Genomic DNA, 22,811 nt, shown 5'->3' on the forward strand with positions numbered 1-22,811 from the left:
AAATTATAAATTTTTTTTGATATGTTGTTTATATAAACAGGAGTCGTTCAAGCAACCAAAAATTGTTTAAACAACCCTAAGTTGTTTAGTTCAAACAACAGAAGTTGTTTAAACAACCAAAAATTGTTTAAATAATCAAAAGTTGTTTAGTTCAAACAACCAGAAGATATTTAACACAACCCTAAGTTGTTTAAGTATTTTTTATGATTGTTTAGTTAAAACAATGAGAATATTTTAAATATCAATTAGTTGTTTGGAGAAATATGAAAATATTTGCTAATTGTTTTGGAGATCGAAATATAAAAATATTTGTTAGTTGTTTAGACAAATGTTTAAACATCTGTCAGTTGTTTGGAGGTGGTGATGACGTGGAGGAGGGGAGGTTAGGCGAGGATGGGGCTGAGGGGTGGATGAGGGGCAGAGAAAAGAAGAGATGAGGTCTTTTATAAATTAAAAAAATTTGTGGGTTCTTAAAATATGTGTCATTATCACTAATTAAAGAAGAGTCTCTTTTACTTCATTTTTAAAACTTGTGTCATATTTTTTTTATTTACACTTTCAAAAATTTCTTTTAATTTAATTCCCGTGATATCTTTTTATGGTTGGAAGTGGGATATCAGAAGAATTAATACAATACAATTTTCTTGTTTTATGCATGGTGTACGGGTCACTGTTAGAGTCAATGTGGAAATAATTAAGGTCAATCTTTCTGGGTTAGTTATGTTTATTTATATTTTAGCTGAATTATATATACTTCTATAAGAAATAAAAGTTAATTAAAAACTCGAATCATGATGTGGATTACGAAATAAGAAGCTTGTTACATCATGGATTTCATTTTACTTACCTGTTATTATATACTCTAATAATTATTTTAAATACATTTTGTAAGGACTTTTACGAAACGTTTAAATTTTTTTATATTAGAATATAGGGAAACGATTGTGTTTGTTCACCTACTATTGAAAAATAAATTAATAATATCTTTCATCATACTGTATATATTTGTTTATATATGCCATTGCCCATTAGTATCATATTATTAGTTTATATATATTCTTAATAATATATAAGTTGCTCAAATTTGTCTTTCTCTATTAATCTCATCAATTTTAGGCAAAATGACATGTCAACTCACCAAATCAGCCTTCTTGTTTCATTTTGATTGGGAGTAAAACATAAAATAAGATTAATCTTCGCACAAATTTAAAGATTAATTTATATAATATTTTTGTCTGAACTTATAACCATATTAATTTTTGACATAATTTCTCAAAATATTTGGTTTAAATTAGTTTTTCCTCAGAATAAATATTTGCATATGTTTTGCAAATACTTTTATTTTATTTTATGTGAAATAAAATGTTAAATATGATTATGAAAATATCTACGTATATGATTGATGCACGGCCTATGGGAAGCCAAAATTATTTTTTTAAAATTAATTATAGGGAAAAAACCACAGTTAAATATTAATCAACAAAAATGTTAATTGAAAAAGTAATTCTTTTGATTTGATAATCAAAGACCTGTTGTGATTATAAAAGTAGAGTAACAAATGCAATACTAAATTGAATAATTATATTTGTAGTGAATTAGCAATGGACATATGGGTGAAAGTGTTAATGACTTTGAGTAACATTTTAATAAGATGATTAAACATGTCATTTTAATTAAAATTAAAAAAAAAACAAATTTAAATTACTTTTATAACATTAAAAATATATTTATGTCGATTTTATGATAGATGATAATATTAAATTATTTTTAAATAGAGGTGCAAATTGTGATCTTAGGGCCAATGTCTCTATCCGTACATTCTTATCCAATTGGATCAGAATCATTTGTATCTTTTTATAGAGATTTGATGAGACACTTTTTTAATCAATATTTTATAATATCCACGAACCAGTCTTCTTCCCCCATTTATTTTCCAGTTAGACGGTTTTGGTCATCATTAAATAATTTGAAAACTACTCCTCCTTGTAATTCATATCAAGTATTCCCTCCGTTTTAAAAAAATAATTTGGCATGAAATTTTAATTTTTTTTTTAATTTTGTGATTTTAAATTAAAATTATGTCAAATTTATAAAAATGTCCTTTTATCTTATGGTCTGAAACATGTTATGTGAAAGATGAAATTAAAGTCTTATCCAAAAAAGAAAAAAGTCATTCTTTTTGAAATTGACTAAAAAAAAAGTCATTTTTTTTAAATAAAGATTTTTTTTTGAGTCAAAATAAATAACGTTTCTAACAAAAAAGGTATTATTTATTTTCTTATAAATTTACTCCTAGTGATATTTTATGTAACTAAAAAATTATATTAAATAAGTGCAATTTAATTAAAGACAGGATAAGTTAATAAAAACTCTTCTTAAATAGAAGCTAAAAGTACTCTTTAATATGGATGGGAGGAAGTGAAGGTTTTTCTTTCAATAGGTGTAGTCCTGTAAATACTGAAATAGTTTCGTGTTCAATAGATTGTATAAAAAAAGTGTAATTTATATAAATTTCATAATGTTAAGAGTTGATTATGAGTATATAGAATATCTAGATACATAGGAGATAAATATATTTAAGAAGGGATCAGCGAGAGGAAAGTGATATATTCAAAATAAATTTTTGAATTTCTTTTAAATTATACGAAATTTTAATATTTATGATAAAATAAAATATGTGTTTAGATAATTTTTCATAAAAAATAATGAGAGATTAAGTTTATATTTTAATATAGTCCAAAAACATTAAGCAAGTAAGATATTTTTTCTCATCTATCTAAGTAGAGCAGTTAGGATGTAGCGTGTACACAAACTAGCCTATTATCAAGGACTAATATAATGTATGGCTTCATTTGAGCTTAGTAACTTCTGATTCAGATTCTGTATAATGCAGTTCAATAAATTATTAGATGTTTATTTTATTTTTAAATTTCATGTGAAGCCAAAATCACATAAAAAAATTGAGGTATGATAGAAACCGTTAAAGTTAAATGTTAAATGTGATCACTATCAAACAAACAGAAAAAAGGTAATTTGTTAATGGGGCAGTCAATTGGTGAAGAGTTCAAAGTTGGCAGAGAAGAAGAGGCCAGGTCTGACATAGCCACCACTTGATAGTAATATAATTTATTGCACAGTGCCTTTCTGGGTTGCTGCTGCTGCCATTGTTAAAGTGTATTTGAAGAAAAAGAAGTTCCAAATTCCCTAAACTAATCAAGAAAAGAAAAAGGAAAGCGGTTGATTTTACCCAAGACTAATCTTACAAAATCTTGTATTCATTTTTCCACGATTTTCTTGGAACCTTACTAGTTTTGATTCTGACCTTTTCTTCACTGACGGCTGCAACCCAAACCCCCCCCACACCAACATTCTTATTTAAACTCCAATCTTTTTCATTTCTGGTAAAACAGAGGAAAACCCACTTTTTTTTTTCTTAAAGGAAAACCATACAGTTTTGATAAAGATGAAATTTGGGAAAGAATTTGCTTCCCAAATGGTTCCTGAATGGCAAGAAACCTACATGGATTATTATTATCTAAAGGGTGTGTTGAAAGACATATCATGTTTCAAGAAGAAAAATGCACCATTACCTGAAGTTGCAGCCACCCCCAAAGGCTCATTAAAGAGAAGGATATCTATGTACAGAGCTTTTAGTGGATTACAAAGTAGATTCAGTTTCAAAGGTTCTCCTGGTAGAAGTGACAATGAAGATGAAGAAGTTATTTTAGTAAGTTCACTGCAGCAAGAAGGATCCCAAGGACACCATCAAACTATGTTTCTTATGTCATCTGAACAAGGTGGAGAATATGAGATGGTTTTCTTTAGAAGACTTGATGATGAATTCAACAAGGTGATAACTTTTTACAAGAAAAAAGTAGGGGAAGTGAAGGCTGAAGCTGATGAGTTGAGTAAACAAATGGATGCACTTATTGCTCTAAGAATTATGGTTGATAAACCTTCAATTGCAATGCACAGTGACCAAGTGATGATGGATCCTTCAACCAATGATGATAGTACTTTGTCTCCAGCATCAGTGGTTCCTACTCATATGAGAAGTCCAGGTTAGTCCAATCTCTCAAATACTCCAAGTCTCTAACCTGTGGCGTATAGGTCACACGGAGACTTATCTGTAATTTGTTTGAATTCATGTTTTACCCGAATACAGGTGGGTCACATATGGAGGCAATTCAAGAAGTTGAGATGACTGGTGAAGAAATTCTAGAAGAGGAATCAACATCAGAGAAAAGAGAGAAAGCAAAGAAGAATCTCATGGGTTTTAGGCCTGCTCCAATTGAGATTTTGGACAATGTAAAAATCAATATTGATCCCGCAACACCTATCTCGACTTTGAAAAATGTGATCAAGTGTTCAAAAGCAAACTTAAAATTCAGCAAAGATGAACTTAGAAAAGCTGAAGAACAAATGAAAAAGGCTTTGGTTGAGTTCTATAAAAAGCTTAGACTTCTGAAAAGCTACCGGTAATGGTGCAAACTCTTTCTCCCAAATGAGGACTTATAACTGTTTTTGTGTTCACTTTAACTAACACTTTGCTACTTGTTGTATTAGTTTCTTAAACGTGTTGGCGTTCTCCAAGATCTTGAAGAAGTATGATAAGGTACTACACTGAAGTTATCGATAACTATTTGGCAATAAAAAGTAAAAGTTTGAATTTTGGCTTTTAACCCTGCAATTTATTTATACAGACCACTTCAAGGCAAGCTTCTAAATCATACTCAGATATGGTTGATAAATCTGATCTTGGTAACTCAGATGAGGTACATTTCCTTCAATTATTTCACTTGCAACTATAGTTTGAAGGTTGAACTTCTCATCAATCTTTGCCCTTTGTTAGATTAACAAGCTCATAGAAAGAGTGGAGGTTACGTTCGTAAAACATTTTGTCAATGGAAATCGAAGGAAAGGAATGAAATATTTAAGACCACAAGCTAAAAGAGAGACTCATCGAGTAACATTTTTCATGGGTAAGGATGCATCCTTATTATTAATAAAAGGTCAAAGGACAGATTCTGCTGGTTCAGCTGAACCTATTGCATTCAGTTTGAACTATGTAACTGATACACTTTTCACCTACAGGTTTGTTCTCTGGCTGCTCAATAGCATTAGTGGCAGCTATTGTTGTAGCGATACGTGCAGGGCACCTTCTAGAGCATGTCGGTCGCGGGCAGTATATGGATAACATATTTCCACTCTATAGGTGAACTAACCATCTGTCTTTTACAAATTCATATTGATTCTTTCCTAATGTCTGTCTACAAGCGAAACCATGTTTTAAGCAAGACATATGAGTAATGATTATCCCTCTAACATTGCAGCCTATTTGGATACATTGTCCTCCATATGCTCATGTACGGGGCGAATGTATACTACTGGAAGCGTTTTCGGGTCAATTATCCCTTCATATTTGGCTTCAAGCAGGGAACAGAGTTAGGTTACAGACAAGTTTTCCTCCTTGCTTCTGGTCTTTCAGTACTTGCATTGGCTGCTGCACTCTCCAACCTGGATATGGATATGAACCCGACAACAAAAAGTTTTGAGACAATGAAAGAGCTGATCCCACTTCTGTTGGTGTTTGTAAGTTTAGGAACATTAGTTCTCCTTCTACTTTCATTCTACAACTGACCTATTCAAAAAAATTGAACCCCCTAATGATCTTAAATCCTTCTTTTCAGGTTCTTATTTTGATAACTTTTTGTCCTCTGAACATTTTATATCGTTCAAGTCGTTTCTTCTTGTTAAGAACTGCCTGGCACTGCTTATGCGCTCCCCTCTATAAGGTACCAGCAGTTTGTTTAAGAGATATACAGATTCACACGCATTAATATCACAGGAAGTGCATACATACTAAAATGTCTTACATCAATTTGCAGGTTACTCTTCCAGATTTCATCTTGGCAGATCAACTTACCAGCCAGGTTCGACACTCAGCCTTTTTCTATATGGGAAACTTCTACATTATACCAAAATAGGATCCAAAATGTTGATAATTCAGTCAGTATAATGTGCAAATTGTCCTGTGCTTGTCGCAAAAAACCAAACTGTGCTCTTGTATTTCAGGTTCAAGCAATTAGAAGTTTGCAATTCTATGTATGCTACTATGTATGGGGCAACTTCAAAACAAGATCAAGCACATGTCAAGACAGCAGTGTTTACCAGATCTTATACATAGTCGTTGCAATTATTCCCTTTTGGTCTCGGTTTATTCAGGTTTGAGAATTTTTACACCCAGCAAATCATCATTCCTATTTCCCACTATAGGTATCTTGATAATTATGTAATATGGTGCTTCGTATGATTTCTTGATGTATACAGTGTCTTCGTCGCTTATTTGAAGAGAAAGATTCGATGCAGGGGCTTAATAGCCTCAAATATTTCTCAACTATTGTTGCTCTTGTAATGAGGACACTATATGATCAGAAGAGAGGAACCTTTTGGAAAGTAATGGCAGCATCAACTTCAGGAATTACTACAGTTGCAAACACTTACTGGGACCTTGTCATAGATTGGGGTCTATTGCAAAGGAATTCCAAAAATCCCTGGTTGAGAGACAAGCTACTTGTGCCACACAAGATTGTCTACTTTGTTGCCATTGTAAGTGCGGGCACAAGTTTCAAAAATCAGTTATAAAAAACTCGCAGCGAAATCAAGTTTTTTGATGATTGAAGTCTTAATGCAGGTTCTTGACATTCTTCTTAGACTAGTATGGATGCAGTTGGTTCTAGATTTTCAAGAACTACCTCATCTGCACAAGAAAGCTTTTGTTGCAATTGTTGCCTGTTTGGAAATCCTTCGCCGAGGCTTGTGGAACTTTTTCAGGTCAGATACATTACCTATTGAGTTTAAATTCTATACATCGACTATTTAAAGAACATTCACAGACATTACAAAAAATAACTACTGTCCTAAAAGGTGGAATGAGTAACGACAGGTTACCTGGTCGTATGCTACAACATGTTTAGATACACAGATATTGTTAAGAATCCTTGCACTGTCAGTATATATATACACATAAGTTAAATCCTATCTATTTCATCACAGAAATTTGATGAGTTAGCCAGGTACTTGTGTATTTATTTTACTTCACATAGAAGATACTGCTTTTCTCACAGTAGTACTTTTTCTGCTGTTTTTACTGTTCAGGTTGGAAAATGAGCACTTAAATAACGTTGGGAAATATCGTGTCTCCAAGTCTGTACCACTCCCTTTCAACTACGACGAAGACAAGAGTATGTAAAAGGAAAAATCAAAGGAATCCAGAGTAGTCGAGATTCAAAAATGATCTTTTTCCTTGGTTCCTCTTTTCTTGTATAATTCTTCGACTCATGTCAATGGTGCTTATAACAAAGTTTTGTTCATGAAATTAGACAGTGTATAGGACGAAAAGAAAGTTAATTCCAGCCTCTATATTAAGGATTAAAAGTGGAAGAGGAGATATCCATAATCAAGAGGCTAAAAATGTTCTTTTATGTTTTTGCTCAGATTTCTACGTTCTATGTATTGTTGTATCTGAATTTAATGTGCCTTTAGCTGATCTTTTCCTTTAGTCATGTCTCATAGTATTATTTTCTTAGGAAAATGATTGATGTATGACATTAGCATAACCATGACAAAAACAATAGCTGAAGAATTACAGCTAATATATATCCGTCCACATCCAGCTTTCTTCATCAAAAGAGTTCCAAAATATTTAACAAGGCAATCAATGCTCGAGGTCCCATAGCTTTCGAAAATTTCACATGAAAATGACTGGCAAGGCCATTCTCTAGTTCTTATGAAGGACAAACGTCCAATCAACTTAAGTGGACACGTATTAGTAGAAGAACGAAGGAATATAATATGGATTAGGCACAGTACATAAACACACTTCATTTGAGTGTTGTTTTATGTATTATGCCTATAGATTAGACTGACAACATAATACTCCTTTTCTATATGAAAACACACTTCATATCTGTTGATCAAAACTCGCGACATAGTTAGATTGGACACATAATAAACACACCATTAACAGAAATGGTAGCACCTATATCTTAAGAGTGTTCGAGTTTTGAAAAGACTAACTTCGATGCTACACATCTTCCCCAGAATGTATAACTTAGAAGGTTTTGCCCTCTAAAAGTTTCAAACAAATGAGAAGCAATCCAAGAATCACTAAAGTCCAGTTAGTGCTAAAAGTTATAGCTGGAGAGCAATTTATTCCAGAACAGTAGTATACAATGAAGAAGCAAACCACTGGGCAAACTAGAACGGTGAACTCTATTCCGGTGGATGGGAATCCTCTTGACCTGTATCTTTATCACTCTGAGAGGCAACCAACTGGTCTGAATCAGAGTTTTCTGCAGTTATAGCGCCTGTGCTATCATTATCTTGGTTACCAAAGATATATGAAAATGATAGTGGATTATATGTGGAGCTTGCCTTCTTCAGTCCCTGAATAGCTTTGATTGCCGCAAGTGTACTTCGATATATATCCACATTATCTTCCCCAAGTGGCAGTGCCAAAGAAACATTTGAAGCATAAGAAGTAGTTCCTCCTGCAGTAGCATCTGATTCTACAACTTCTGCTTCCAAAGGAAATAGGAGCTCAAGATTTTCCTCACACTCACGAACTAATCTATTTAGAGGCTCCGTTGTAAAGAAGGGCTGATCAAGAGCAAGTTGTGTGAAAGGAAGACGCAACAATCTCCCAGTTCTTTTATCAAACTTCTTCAAAATCTTAACAAGACCTGAGGGAAAAAACAATTTGTTATGGAAAGCTGATGGAACTTGCCTTGCATAAAATTTAAACAGGCTCTACATGAGGTTGTTATTCCGTTAAAACAAGAGCAATACGATACTTGAAACACACATGCTTGAGCAATGGTAACTAACTGATATCACAAATATATGCTTTAAATAGAGTGTAACTGCTGCGGTACCTGCAAAATTTAGAGAGCTGTAATTTTTAAGAAGAACCATCTCCCCGTGTATGGCAACAAAGTCTTTACGTATACCCATCACTTCATCACTAAATTCACTGTCTTTTGTGAGAACTCCATCTTTGCCACTCTTCTCCTTCACTCTTTCAATTCGTTCCTTCAATTCCTAGTATAGAAGTAGATAGGATAAGATCAATTTGCATACGAAAGACAATTACAATTGATACCCACATATTTGAGTATTTTTTTTTTTTCACTTCTAAATTTTTACTTGCTTACTCTGGGGCATGTTTTCTTGAACCCTTCCTTCCCAATCCTACCTCTCCAAGACCAAGAAAAGAGAAAGAGAACTAAATTTCCTACTTTCAGTCCCCTTCTGGAACTCCATTAGAGAGATCGATCCAAGTCCAAATGAAAAAAGTTCCCTTGATAAATTCAAACATATATATTTTTCCTTATTGCCCATCAACCGCCACAAGTGAATGTCATCCTCCACGGCATACCAACAAATCCAAAAAGGAATGAACTTCTAAATATCATATATTGCATAACTCATTTCACCACCTAACAATCCTAATACAAGACTAAGCTAGATATCAATCTTCCACCCAAGGCATGAAACAGATGAGAGTAACTTCGAAAGTCTAACTTCCTCCCTTCCAAGTTTCATCAAATTCTGATTAGTGCAAAGAAAAAAGGGGGGAAATGCTCATTATGATATCGCGCCAAATGTCGTTGTCAAGATCAAACCTGAGCCCATGCATGATTCAGATAAATTGTTCATCATTCATGAAAATTTGACAACTTGTATAAAGCTAGCATTATGGAGACCAAGGGACCCAACTAAATCAAATTAAGGGGAAAAAATAAGATATTGATTGACATTAGCTATAGTCAAATAGCACATACTTTTCACCTTGAGTGCTTTTTATCTCCACGAAGAATGCTTCAATTTAAATTTATATGTTAATCTGTCACCCTACAATAGTTTTATACAAAGCATAAAAGTATCCAAGGACCAACTAGTTAGTTGTAGTGAATCAAAAAATATCTGTTAGACTGCTACTAGCATCAAATGTTAGCATGACTCATTGCTAACTCCTACTATGTATAGTGCTTATTAACAAACAAAACTTGCAGTAGAAAATAGCACAATGAACCGGCAGTTGTGGGAAAAGAGAAATAAACTGTCAAACCCTTTCCAAACTAGGCAGTAATCATACAACAACGATGAAACTAACTGGCAGCACCATCAAATTTGGAGGAACTTTTCTTAGGCAATCTAAGTTTAGGGATGCCATGTTGTACCCATATGCAACACATAATGACATGAAAGTTCCCTCCATAATCTCCACATTGTAAATGTCACTTTAAAAAGGATACCTTTCGGAAATGGTGGGAGACAGATGTTAAAAAAGGAATGAGACCATACTATAGAGCTATCCCTAGCTTTATAATATAGGAACTTTGGAGAAGGAGGAATAGAATGAAACATGAGGGAAAGAAGACATCAATTGAGGGAGTTATTCTTAATATTACCAGGAACATTTTCATGATGATACAAATGAAGAATCCTAATATGAAATGTCCTAATAATTGGCCAGATATGATTAAAGAATTAGAAGGTTACAATCCCAAGATGAAGATAACAAGAGTATTGTGGGATTTTCCACCAGTAGGCTGGCTAAAATACAATACAGATAGAGCTTCGAGGGAAAATCCAGGTATAAGCTCCTATGCCTTTTGTTTGAGGAATGAAAGAGGGGATTTACTCTATGAAGAGGGAGTTACTATTGAAAACACGACTAACACTATAGCAGAGGCGAAGACATTCTAGAAGCATGTAAACATAGCAGGCAGGAACAACACAATAATATAATCATTCAAACAGACTCTATGCTATTATACAAGATTCTAGAAGAAAAATGGTCATGTCCCAGGATAATCACAGAGATGGTGACAGAAATCAAAATATCTTTACAGAAAAAACAACATACATTCCAGCATATTCTCAGGGGAGGAAATCAACTAATAGACTACTTGGCAAATATTGCAATCGATAAAAGAGGGTGCAACTACTAAGATTTCAGCAGTTTGAAAGTAGCAGGAAGAAAGATCATTAATAGTGATAAACTAAAATGTCCCTATTTGAGAGTAACTTCAGCTAAGGGATAGAGGGGACAAGGAGGTTCAAAGTGTTAGGTATTTGTTTTTGGTTGTTTGTTTATTTCTTTCCTAGTCGATTGGGCCATGTAGGGGATGAGCATTGCCCGAGGAGGTGTAAGGTGGTGTTTATACTCATTAATTCATCAATAAAATACCAAAATTTATTTAAAAAAAACAATAAGTTCAAATATGTTATTTAAAGTATTACAATCAAATGGACCTGAATAGAGTAGAATGGTATAAGAGGATTCATACACCTGATCTGAGATAAAGGCTTTGTTTGATGATGGATTGACAGGCTGTTTGTACGATATTTAACTACATAAATCAAGGTAGGTTGTTCTGTTGATTAAGCACCTAAGAGTTTGGCCAAGTAATCAAAGAAGTGGGTGAACACCTTGGAGACTAGAGTTTAAATCCCAGTGAGAAAAAAAAAACTAGGTGATTTTCCCCATATGTGATATGCAAAAGCGTTGATAGTTAGAGTTACCTATATCTATATTGGTGGGAGGTAGCAGGAATTCGGTAGAATCAAGGTGGACATAAATTCGCTCGGGACCACCGTTATAAGATTAAAAATAACGTAGGTCGTGTTGATTATGACAGGAGTATTATAATTTAAGTATGTAGGGTCATTTTCTTAAAATAGTTCAACAAGTTTGAAAGGCACTAAGGTGGAATATACCATCAATATACTCTTATGCTTCAGCTTAACTAAGAATATTCTCCAGGTAGCTCCTGTGATACCTTCTCCCTGACCACTTATTTATTTGTTTTTGCGTATATCTATCTCCTCTCACCTTGCTGTAGCTATTAAGTTCTTGTCACCCCTCTCAAGTTCCTCATAATTTCATTTTGCATCTACTTCCCTCTTTTTGTACTTCAAATAATGTCATCAATTTCCACAATAACATTTGACCTGCTTTATATTTGCGTAGAATTCCAGTCAATGCTGCATACGAACTTTTATGTGACGTAGCAGCAGATGAAATCTTAAAAATCTCTTCATGCAGGTGATTTCTTCCATCTACCAAGTCTTGATGAGTAGACTTATCTGATACTTATGCTACTGAAGATAGCAAGCACAAGTTGGCCTAGACAACCCATTTATCAAGCAAATGAAGTCTCCCCATTCTATTCATCATACATTCAAACTCTAGAAATCCATTGTAACAAGCAGTACAAGTAAACCCCTGCTTCATACCTTTCATGATCCGTCAAAGGTTTAAATTAACAAACAATTTATGGAGATTAAATTGTAAGTTGGAATAATCAGCAGTAAAAAGGGCAAAAAACATCATGTAAGCAGTAAAGATCACAGCTAATCCCCGTGCAATTTACAAGATTAATGTGGTAAAAGAATATGAATCAATCAAAATTTCAGATAAAATTCTAAGAAATTGGGCGTAGATTAGTATAATGGATTCATATAGCCGGCCCCAATTAATAATAGGAAGTTTGATTGATTGATTGACATACTTAGATTTGTACGAAGAAGAAAAGAAACCTGTAAACGAATAATAAATTCCTCCTCTTTATCGACATAAAAATCGTTGAATTTGTCAAGTTCCTCATTGAGAATTCTGACGAACCAGTCCTGCAAGTGCGGCGGAGGTGGAAGCGGAGCCGGAGGATTCTCACCGCCGTCAGGAAGATTATCGCCGGTAGAAGGAAGGTGCTTGAGAAGCTTCTTCAGGGGTTTGTAACACAAATACTTGTCCCTCCATTCGGGTAGGGTTTCTTCTAAATGCGTTGTAAACTCTTTCCCGAATTTCATAACAAGAATTAATCACTCACTTCTTCCAGAAAAACACAACAATCAAATCAATTTCATCTTATTTAGATTAAATAAACAACTGATCAAATAATTTCCTTTTGGGTCTCTAATTGTAATCATGTGATGAAAGAACAAAGAGGAAACATTTTTTATTATTTATTATAAGATACAATCAGTTATGGTAAACGCAGTGATTATATTTTATTTTATTGCCTTTTTGGATTGTTAAGAATATAATGAAGATAACTATGAATGCTACGTATATGCGAGAAATAGTAGAAAAAAAGGTTGCGATGGAGTTGGGAATCTTTTGTTTACAGAATATTAACTCACAACTGACAATTCGTGTTTCTCTTGTTTGTAGGTTTGTAAAGTTAACCAAAAGGCAGAATAGCAAACGCTTTGTGGTGTTGAAAAGTCAACTTGGGAATTTTGTAATGGCTTTTTATGTGCATGAAAGGAATATACTTGTACAAATGGAGATTGACCTGCCAACTTTAGCTGTGTTTGTCCTCTCAACGAGGCAACTGAAACATGGGTGATTTTTTTTTCTCCTCAACGTCACCACCGTCCAACAGTCAGCGTCGCAGTCAATTTCAACCTATCAACATATACACACGTTTGATACTTAGTTTAATTTCGTATCAAACTCAATATAAACAAATGACACGCAACGTTACAGGTATAGCCCAACCTTTTTATTATTATCTCTCACTTAGATATACAAAAAGGAACTCACGAATTTGGAAGGCCTACAAAACTCTTGCTCCCTTGCCTTAGCCAAATTCGTCCTACATATATACAACCTACCAGGGCAGTTACAAGCAACTACAAGGGGAGGGATGTGCATGGCATGTGCCAGCATTTACATGGGGATCATGGGAATCATGGCCTACATACAGGTCCTAACATTTCACCCACGTCTGTAAAGCCTTTAGAGAATCGGGCATAACCGTCACATGTGCCTCGCGCATGACTCCTCTGCATGTGCCGCGCGCACGCCTCGTTCAAGTGCCTCGCGCGTGCATTATCCTGATCCTCGCCTCATAGCTTTACGCCAATGTCATGCCATCACCATGCCAACGTTTTGCCATGTCCATCTGCCTTGGTCTAGCCAACGCCTTGCCATGTCCATCTGCCTTGGCCTCGCCAACGCCATGCCAATGCCTTGCCATGTCCATCTGCCTTGGCTTTGCCAATGCCATGCCAACGCTTGCCACGTCCATCCGCCTTGGCCCCAGCCAGTCCATGTCAATGCTCATGTTAGCCGGTGCCAACCCTTTGCCTGCACACATGTCCGCCTGGTGCCATGCGCTTATCGCGCGCATGCCCGACTGGTGACATGCTCCTGTCGCGCCACTGACATTCGTCAAGCTGCTTTACCAACATCCAAGCATCTTAACTTAGCTGCACACCATGCCATAGGCATGCAACTCCGCACATTATTTGCCATAGCCGCATAGGCCCGTGTCAAGGGGCATTGTACAAGCCCTTGACACTGCCCTCGCCCCTTTGCGTCTAGGTTCGAACTTGGGGGTCTAACAAAACCCACATTTCTACTTTCCCGCACTTCTTTCTTCTCCTTTTTTTTTTGTTAATTTTTCATTTAAATTTGGAGCAACGAAAAAAGGAGAAATGGAGAGTGAATTAAAAGGTGCGAAATCAAATTAGATAGTCCATTAATGAGTTACTAAGATTCTAAAAGGGGAGTAGATTTCAAGTAGAAATTAAATTTAAATACTCAACAAACTGAGTTATTAAAATTATAAATGGAGAACTGGATTTCAAGGTTTGAAATTAGATGGTAAAACAACTGAACTGCTAATATTTCCTAGGGAGTGAATTCCAAAATAGAAAGCAATTTAGATAATCAACCAACTAAGTTACTAAGATTTTAAATGTGGAAGTAAATTTTAATGTAGAGATCAAATTTAGACAGACAATCAACTAAACTACTAAGATTACTCTTATTTCATTTTGTTGCATGTATTAATGATTAAGAAATTATTAGTATTTATAGTAATTCAAAAAATATATGATATATGTTGTACAATATAATTTTAACATAATTTATAATTAATATGTATTTGCGCCTTAGTTTTGTCATGTCACTTATCAAAAGCAGAAGTGAAAACATTTCATAAAATAAAATGAATTGAATTAAAGAATGGAAAAGAGCCTAAAATGCACTTAAACTATTTAAAATGATATAAAAATGTTCATTATCCATTTATTAGGTCTAAAATACCATTGACACCCACCTTTAGGTCCAAAAATGATCTTTTCTTTAACGAAAAATGGCATTTTAGATCCAATATATGGATGAGGGGCATTTTTGTATCATTTCCAATAGTTCGAGAGCATTTTAGGCCCTTTTCCATGATTAAAATTCTGATAAATAAATTTTAATTTATCATTAATTTTAATTAATTAAATTTTAACCAATAGATGGTCGCCACGTATTTAAAAAAAATATTCAATTTATTTTTGGACCTAAAGGTGGATGACAAGGGCATTAATTTTCAGAATTTTATATAATAATCAGTGGGTAAAAAATTAAAAATTCGATTTGATGATTCTGAAAATTAAAAATTAAAAATGGCCTAATATGCACTCGAACTATTGAAAATGGTAAAAAAATTTCCCTCATCCATATATTGGGTCTAAAGTGCCCTTTTTCGTTAGAGAAAAAATTATTTTTGGACCTAAAGATGGATGTCAAAGGTATTTTAGGCTCAATAGATGGATGCGTGACATTTTTATACCATTTTCAATATTTCAAAGGCAATTTTGGCCTATTTCGATTAATGAATAAGTTATAATCTAATTAGTATTTTTTTTCCAGATCAAAATAGTTTGAACGGTGACACTGCTCCATAATTGAATTAAAAAAATGAAAATGGTGACTGACCCAATCTTTTGAATGAATTGATGTGAAGTTTTCCTACTTGGTGGGTCCAATCCAATCAAATGATGAATAGACTGGAAAAAATTGGTAAACACGATGTGGATTGACCCGTTCATCCCAAAAAGAGAAGTGTCAAAATTAACAAATTCTCTCCTCCATAGCAACGGGAGACCTGCAGCTTTAATACTATGACGACTTCTCAAGTGAGTGTTTTTTCAGCTGAATTTGGTTATCTGTCTGTAAAATTTGGTGTTATGGATTGGAGATGGCCTGACATCTTCAATTTACATCAGCGGATGCTTTTATCACTATCACTAGACTCTTTATTATGGATGTTCTCTGTCTATTTTCCTTTGATTGATTCTAAACGTACTGATAAAATCATGAATAAAAATTTTATTGTCAGAGAGTTACTTCTACTATTGAGTTATTCCTTAAGGTTTTATGGTCGCCCTCTTTTTCCTGTAGGCAATTAAAAGCAAAAATGTTGAGGACTCTCACTTTGTATCACTTCCATTGTCCTTGCATCCTGAAATGGTCGCCAAGCTCAACAACTTTCAGAACTCTGTTCTTGGAACTAATAAAGTTAATCAAGATGAAATTTTTTATCATTATTATGTTTAATTTAGCACAGGGGCTCATTGCTTCCTTCATTATGTCGTAATCTATGACTAAATTGACAAATGTTTTTCGACTCAACAGGTTTGGGAATTGAGAAGTCCATTTTTATTAATCCAAAAACATTACACTTGACTGTGCAAATGCTGAAGCTTTGGAATACTGATCGAATTGAAGCTGCCGCTGAGGTTTTGCGGGTAAAAGTTTATACTTAGATGACCATTTTATTCCTTTTGTAATATATTTTTGGCTGTCTAACTTTTCAAAATGAATAAATTGCTTTTCATTGTCCTTCCAGTGTGTCTCACCAAAAGTAATTGATGCTTTGGAGAGACGACCTGTCTATATAAGACTGAAGGGCTTGGTAAGTCTTTATCCAAGTTATGTAATGATAGGCTTCTGTAAATTTTTAACTCTGAAACAAACAATGGGTAAATGTGTATTAGAGCCTTCAACCATGCCACTGGTAGCAATATGGACCAATTTGGAATTACGCAAAGCAAATGAACAAAATGATTTAGTACTGCAAAAAGAATCTAATATTATATCTAGTGATTTCATTTTCCTTCCATGTCTTTTTATGGATGCTTCTTCGTTCGGTTGGTCCCTGTGTGTGTATTAGGGAGAGAGACTACATATCATGTAGACGTTTAGATGCTGGATGTTTCGAGGCTGTTGCATATAATGAGATTTCACAACGGCATAACTTTTCTTGGCTGGAAGCCTGGAACTCAGAATTTATTCTTTTTCTGCAGGCCTGCATGAAAGATAGAGGTACTCCAGCAAAAGCTTATGTTGTACATGCTCCTCTGGAAGTAATTGGTGGAAAATCCCGACTTTTACGTGCCTGTCGTATCCACAATTTCTGGCATCTTATTCCCTCACCCTAGCCACTATTTTAATTTCTCTGCTTTTTTAAGGGAATTCAGTACCTACATTTGTTATACCTTAGCCTTTCTAGAGGTGATAATTGATGCGTTCACTGAAGCTGGTCTTGTTCTTGAGAAAGATGCAAACCATAAGTTAGAGGTATAGCTCTCAAGGTGTTAATTCTTTATTCTGTCGACCGCTCCACCTTCTTTTCTCGTAAAAGCAATTTATTCATCACAGTCAAGGTTCTAGAAGTGCCCCCATGGCTTTGATCTATGGTACAAAAGTCTGTTATTTAAGTGGAGAAGGGTAGACAGGCAGGCTTGTTATCCATCGAGTTCCCTCTGGGATTTCTTGGCTATAAAAAAACAAGGTCCTAAAAATGTAAGGCACTTGGTAGAGAATCTCTTAATACAGCGAGAAATGGTTCTAGCCTGTTTTGAAAAGGGAAGCAGTTTTACTCACTACCAAGAATCAACAATTTTATTTCTGATACCTTTGGAATTTGGCTTTCTGGAACCCTGTTTTATTCTCACCTCCTGCATTCCAACTATATGCCTGGAACTTATTTCTTCAGTTGCATTTTGCTTGCTGGTGCTTTCTTGTGGTGTTCATTTATTTTTATTCTGGTATCAAGCATTAAGTACTTAAACATTATGCTTCAGCTTATTCAAGTATGCAGTTACTTTCTCGATATATTTCATCGTCTCTTGTGGCTTCTTGTTTTCCCTCTTACCATGAAGCTCTCCTGGTGAAAATTCCTAAAGTTACCTTTTTTTCTATTTTTGCCATCTTCTTATACAGTTGCATGCCACAATAATGAATGCGCAACATAGAAGAAGGTGACATTTTTAATTCTTTCATTGTGTCTCGTTTATTCTCGGCTTGAAGTCTAATATGATTCTACCAGTTGCATAACTATCTTTGCTGTTGAGTTTGCACTGACTTACTGATCTGGAAATTGTAGCAAAAAAAAATCAGAAAAAACTGATCCCTTTGATGCACGACCAATTTTTGCTCAATATGGCTCAGAAGAGTGGGGAGAGTGTCATATCCGTGAAGTTCATCTTTCACAAAGGTATGTGTACGATAGCAATGGTTATTTCCATTGCTGTGCTTCCATCCCATTTCCTGAAGAGACGCGGGGTGTGTTTCCTATGATGAAAAACTTTTTTCAGAAAATGTTTTCTTGAAAAAATGTGTTGTACGTGAAAATAAGTGATTTTTTTCACATTTTCTGGTGGTGTGTAAATTGTTGTTCATATATGTCATGTATGCTTGTCGTAAATTGTTGATGATGACATTTCATACGGTTTCTTATTTTATGCATACTTGGACGGTTGCTATCGACAGCTTTTCGGATGGTTGTTACCCCTGTATTGTGTTGTGTTGTACTATTATTTTACATATAATATTATCTTGGTGTCAAATTATATTTTATTGCATTGTTAAATTCGGAACAACTAAAAGACTCATTTGATTCAACAAAAGATATGTTGTGATTTGGACATCAATGTCTCAGATTTCTAGTTTGTCCATCTTTTTGGTTTCTCTCTCTCTTGTCATTCTGCACCTCTTTTTTTCATTTTTACGCAACGATATCTTAAAATATTTATCAGGCATTATTTGTGTAAATTAAGAAAATGAATGTCTCAATTTATTTGTAATTCTTATATAAATCTAATGCTTGCAACAATTAAGTTTTTTTAAGTAAACTTATTAGTAATTGTATAATATGATACACACCAAGTAAAGAATATAATTGTTATTAAATTACAATAAATGATATTATCTATTCAAATTTTGCATCTACAAAATGATACTGTAACAACCATCCAAACAGTTGTAAGGAACTTCAGATTTACATAGTTGGGTGGAATAATTTAATATTGAAGTTGCTTAATATTATGTCGATTCTAACAGTATGTTATAACAAATTTGAAACATATATTATTATCGGGTTGACTTACCACTTAGTGCATCACCATTCAAATGTTAAAGAGATACTGTTTCAATTGTCTTAATTCCTTCAATTCACTTTCTTCTTAATGGGTGATTTACAAGATTGATTTTGAAACTATGTGATTATACACTTTTGATCCGTTTGCACTATGTAAAAACTTTAATAAATTTCGTTCCATGGGCAAAGAAGAGAAATAATTTTCTAGCTTTTTACCAAGATCTTCATTTTTACATGTAAAGATCAAATGATGTCTTTTTTAAAAAAATTCAAATTGTAGAAAACAAGAGATCTCATTTTTCTTGAAAGGGTTCAAATATTCAAGACCATTAGCAATATAGGGCGTGGTCTTTTTGTGCCCAGAACTGGAAGCCCAATGAGCCGATTTCCGTATTCATCAAATTAGTTTCAACCTCCAATCCCTTAAATGGAGGCCCATTTATTTTCTTGGTAAATGGAATTGGCCCATCTGGCCCAACTACGATAACTCTGTACTCCATAAATAGCGCGAAACCTCATAATTTTGGAATTAGGGTTCCCCTACCACCATGTTAACGAGAGAGCTTGCAGCTTTCAACGGAGTATCAGTAAATTCTCTTTATGATTTGTTATTTTGAAAATTGCACTAGGAAATAGGATCTGTGGCGGCAGAAAGCATATGCCCAGACGCCTAATATATTAAAAGTGCATATACTGATTTTATAGGGCTCCGCTTTGCAGCTAGGAATTATCTCAGGTCTATGCTGCCTGTATCGCCCTTAAATTCAATCCATTTTTAAATAACTCTTTGGGTCATAATATTGTTTGACAAATCATGAAGACTTTAATTTCTTAGATTCTTTTTTTGTTGAATAAGCTATAAATTCTTGTTCACTCAAGTATAGATTTGCTTGGTTCTCGTAGGAATTAGAATTTGTTTATTGGTAGTTTGACCAAGTTTATTCATTAGGTGAATGTTAGATGGATTGTGAGATTTTAATGATTTAATTGACCAAGTTTATCAGCATGCCCATTTGTATAATTAAAAAACAAAAATTCCATTCCTTCCTGTCTCCAAAAGAGTAGCTGTAGAAATCAGTTCATGACTAGCATTGATAAAATGCTACCTCCAATTTCTATGTTATTTTTATGTTCGATAGAGCCAACGACCTTGTGAATGGGTTAACTGTGGATATTATTGTGAATTTATTTTTTTTAATAAAGTATATTTTAAAAATAATAGTATTGGGATAATTGACCCAGCTTTAAAAAGTGTTTTCTTTGAAAGTGTAAGTTATTTTTTTTTTATCTTGACATAGGTGTAAAAAACTATTAAAAGTTTGACTATCATATCTAAACTATTATTTATTATTAATTTTTGTTCTTTTATTTTTTTAATTTTTTTTATAAAATATATTAAAAAATAATTCATATTTCTCCTTTTTAAAAAAATGTTATTATTTTTATTTTTTTAAAAAAATTTCATACTCACCCATCTAACCCTCTGTACTTAATTTACATTTTTTCAGTTTGTATTTGATATGTATATATATATTTTTAGAAAAATATTTTTTCCTACTTGCATATTGAATTTAATAGAAATAAAAATTTTATTTTAAGAAATGATAAAAAAATTGAAAATCGAGGGTTAGGTGGGGTGTGTTTTACTCATTTAACCCAAAAATTACTTATTTTTTATCTAAAAAACTTGGTCCATCGTACTATTACTCCTTTAAAGCATTAAAGTTAAGCTAAATAAATTGATGAACACTATCAAAGAAATGATTAACAATTGAAATGTGTTAAACTAATTAGAATATCGACATATGGTGTTCTATTGACTGCATGAACTTTAGCACGACTATATGGTGTTCGAGATGTACTTATTTTTAAGATGGGCACATTACGGTATTGAAAATTTTCATTCGATAATTTTGATTTTTGATTTTTAAAAATATTATATTATTGGAACATTAAATTAATTTGATATAATTTGAAATTTTAAAGTTCGTTTTCAATAATTTGCGGTTTGATAAAATGATAATCATAGGTTGTTTGACTTCAATTTACATAAATTGATGTAATGAAGAATTGTGACTTTGTTTTTTAAAGATATGTATCAATTATACCATACACACATGCAATTTAGTTTTTTAATCAATTATAGAAGAAAAAAATATATTTCAATCAAGATATGATAATTAAAGTTCTGAAGCAAATATAATTAGTATTTATAAGTACTATATATAATTTATATATGTAATTATATATTTCGATATGATATTCAATATTTTTGTTATCTTTTTATAAATAATGAATACTACCTCAGATATCAATATTTTTTTAAAACTCACACCAAATACCATATAATAATATACAAAGTGTGATGTCAAAAAATTCAATTTCAATATGATATTCGATAACTATCAAATCATGCTTAGCCTACTTATTCCTACCTCTCATATGATGAGATGTGGTTTATATAAGAGGCCTCGTAAAAATGGGTCATCCGGACTTGTTAGGTCCTCCAGTTCTGTCCCCCAAAACTAGAAGCCCAATGGTTCCTTTATTGAACTACTACAAAAATGTTATGCTATTTCCAGAAAGAATTTACTCTCCACTTTATTGTATGTGGCATTCTTTTAACTTAGCATGGTACTCCCTATGTTCTAATTTATTTCATCTTTAATAAAAATGGATGATTCTTAATATTTGTTATTTTACAAAATTAATGTATAAATGATATTAATTTTTTTATTTTATCCTTATGAGTTATTAATATTGAAAATATACATTTAACCAACATAAAAAAACTAAGTAAATAATTCATGGATATTGATCAAATTAGTGAATCGAAATAAGTTGAGTCATATTCATTGATTAAAAACTTGACTTCAAAAAATATTAAATAGGAATAGAATAGTAAATTTACTTAATTTCTTAATGAACGTAAAATGTAAAATAGTGACATATAAATAAAAATGGAGGAAGTACTTATCTTAGACAACATCCAAACAAAGCTCAAACAGTAATTAACTAGTCTTATAGACGTGGAATTCAACTTAGTTTAGGATAGAAGAATTAATATTATTCAAAAGGGAGGTCCATTCTTCTTCATTCACTGTTTCAGTGTCATTTCACGTTAGACACTCATTTATTTGTCCAATAGAAATAGTAGCCGTAGGATATATGTAGCTTCTCTTAAATTTCCCTATTAGCCATCTTAATAAGTATTCCATCCGTAAAAGCGGCTTATATTAAAATTTCACATTCAGCCTTTAGAATAATACTCTGCTCTTTCTTTCTTCCTTAATCACTACTCCCTCTATTTCATATTAATTAAATTTTGTTGAGTTTTTTTTATTATTCAAAATAATTAAATTGTTCAAAAATCAAGAAAAATATTTTAAAAAAAATTCCATGTTTACACTTTTCATTAATGAAATTTTGTAGTTTTCTAGGAGTAACTAAATTACTTATAAAGTTATACTTCAATAAAGAACTACTTGTATTTATGATTTCATATTTAATCATCTTTACAATATTGATTAAACAAAAGGGCAATAGAGGAAAATATGATTCAAATTTTGTCTATGA

General features: G+C 33.1%; 3 protein-coding genes across 3 annotated transcripts; 2 read left to right on the top strand and 1 right to left on the bottom strand.

Annotated features, from left to right (window-relative positions):
* The first annotated feature begins 3,066 nt into the window (after positions 1–3,066).
* On the top strand, positions 3,067–7,561 carry LOC129874094 (phosphate transporter PHO1 homolog 9-like). The gene is made up of 13 exons (XM_055949321.1): positions 3,067–4,061; positions 4,166–4,478; positions 4,567–4,615; positions 4,704–4,775; positions 4,853–4,982; positions 5,095–5,215; positions 5,334–5,592; positions 5,691–5,795; positions 5,889–5,933; positions 6,076–6,225; positions 6,331–6,609; positions 6,695–6,834; positions 7,159–7,561. The coding sequence occupies exons 1-13, from the start codon at positions 3,464–3,466 to the stop codon at positions 7,250–7,252; spliced, it is 2,355 nt and encodes a 784-aa protein (XP_055805296.1). The 5' UTR covers positions 3,067–3,463; the 3' UTR covers positions 7,253–7,561.
* A 370-nt stretch (positions 7,562–7,931) lies between these two features.
* Positions 7,932–13,065, bottom strand: LOC129873579 (SPX domain-containing protein 4-like). The gene is made up of 3 exons (XM_055948700.1): positions 12,610–13,065; positions 8,937–9,102; positions 7,932–8,744 (listed from the first exon to the last, which is right to left on the bottom strand). The coding sequence occupies exons 1-3, from the start codon at positions 12,877–12,879 to the stop codon at positions 8,275–8,277; spliced, it is 906 nt and encodes a 301-aa protein (XP_055804675.1). The 5' UTR covers positions 12,880–13,065; the 3' UTR covers positions 7,932–8,274.
* A 2,745-nt stretch (positions 13,066–15,810) lies between these two features.
* Positions 15,811–18,720, top strand: LOC129873580 (uncharacterized). Its single transcript, XM_055948701.1, has 8 exons — positions 15,811–15,990; positions 16,256–16,371; positions 16,488–16,602; positions 16,704–16,769; positions 17,161–17,257; positions 17,367–17,434; positions 18,080–18,117; positions 18,243–18,720. The coding sequence occupies exons 1-8, from the start codon at positions 15,976–15,978 to the stop codon at positions 18,466–18,468; spliced, it is 741 nt and encodes a 246-aa protein (XP_055804676.1). The 5' UTR covers positions 15,811–15,975; the 3' UTR covers positions 18,469–18,720.
* Positions 18,721–22,811: the final 4,091 nt, after the last annotated feature.

This window comes from Solanum dulcamara, chromosome 11 (genome assembly GCF_947179165.1).
Source record: "Solanum dulcamara chromosome 11, daSolDulc1.2, whole genome shotgun sequence".
Classification (NCBI taxonomy): domain Eukaryota; kingdom Viridiplantae; phylum Streptophyta; class Magnoliopsida; order Solanales; family Solanaceae; genus Solanum; species Solanum dulcamara.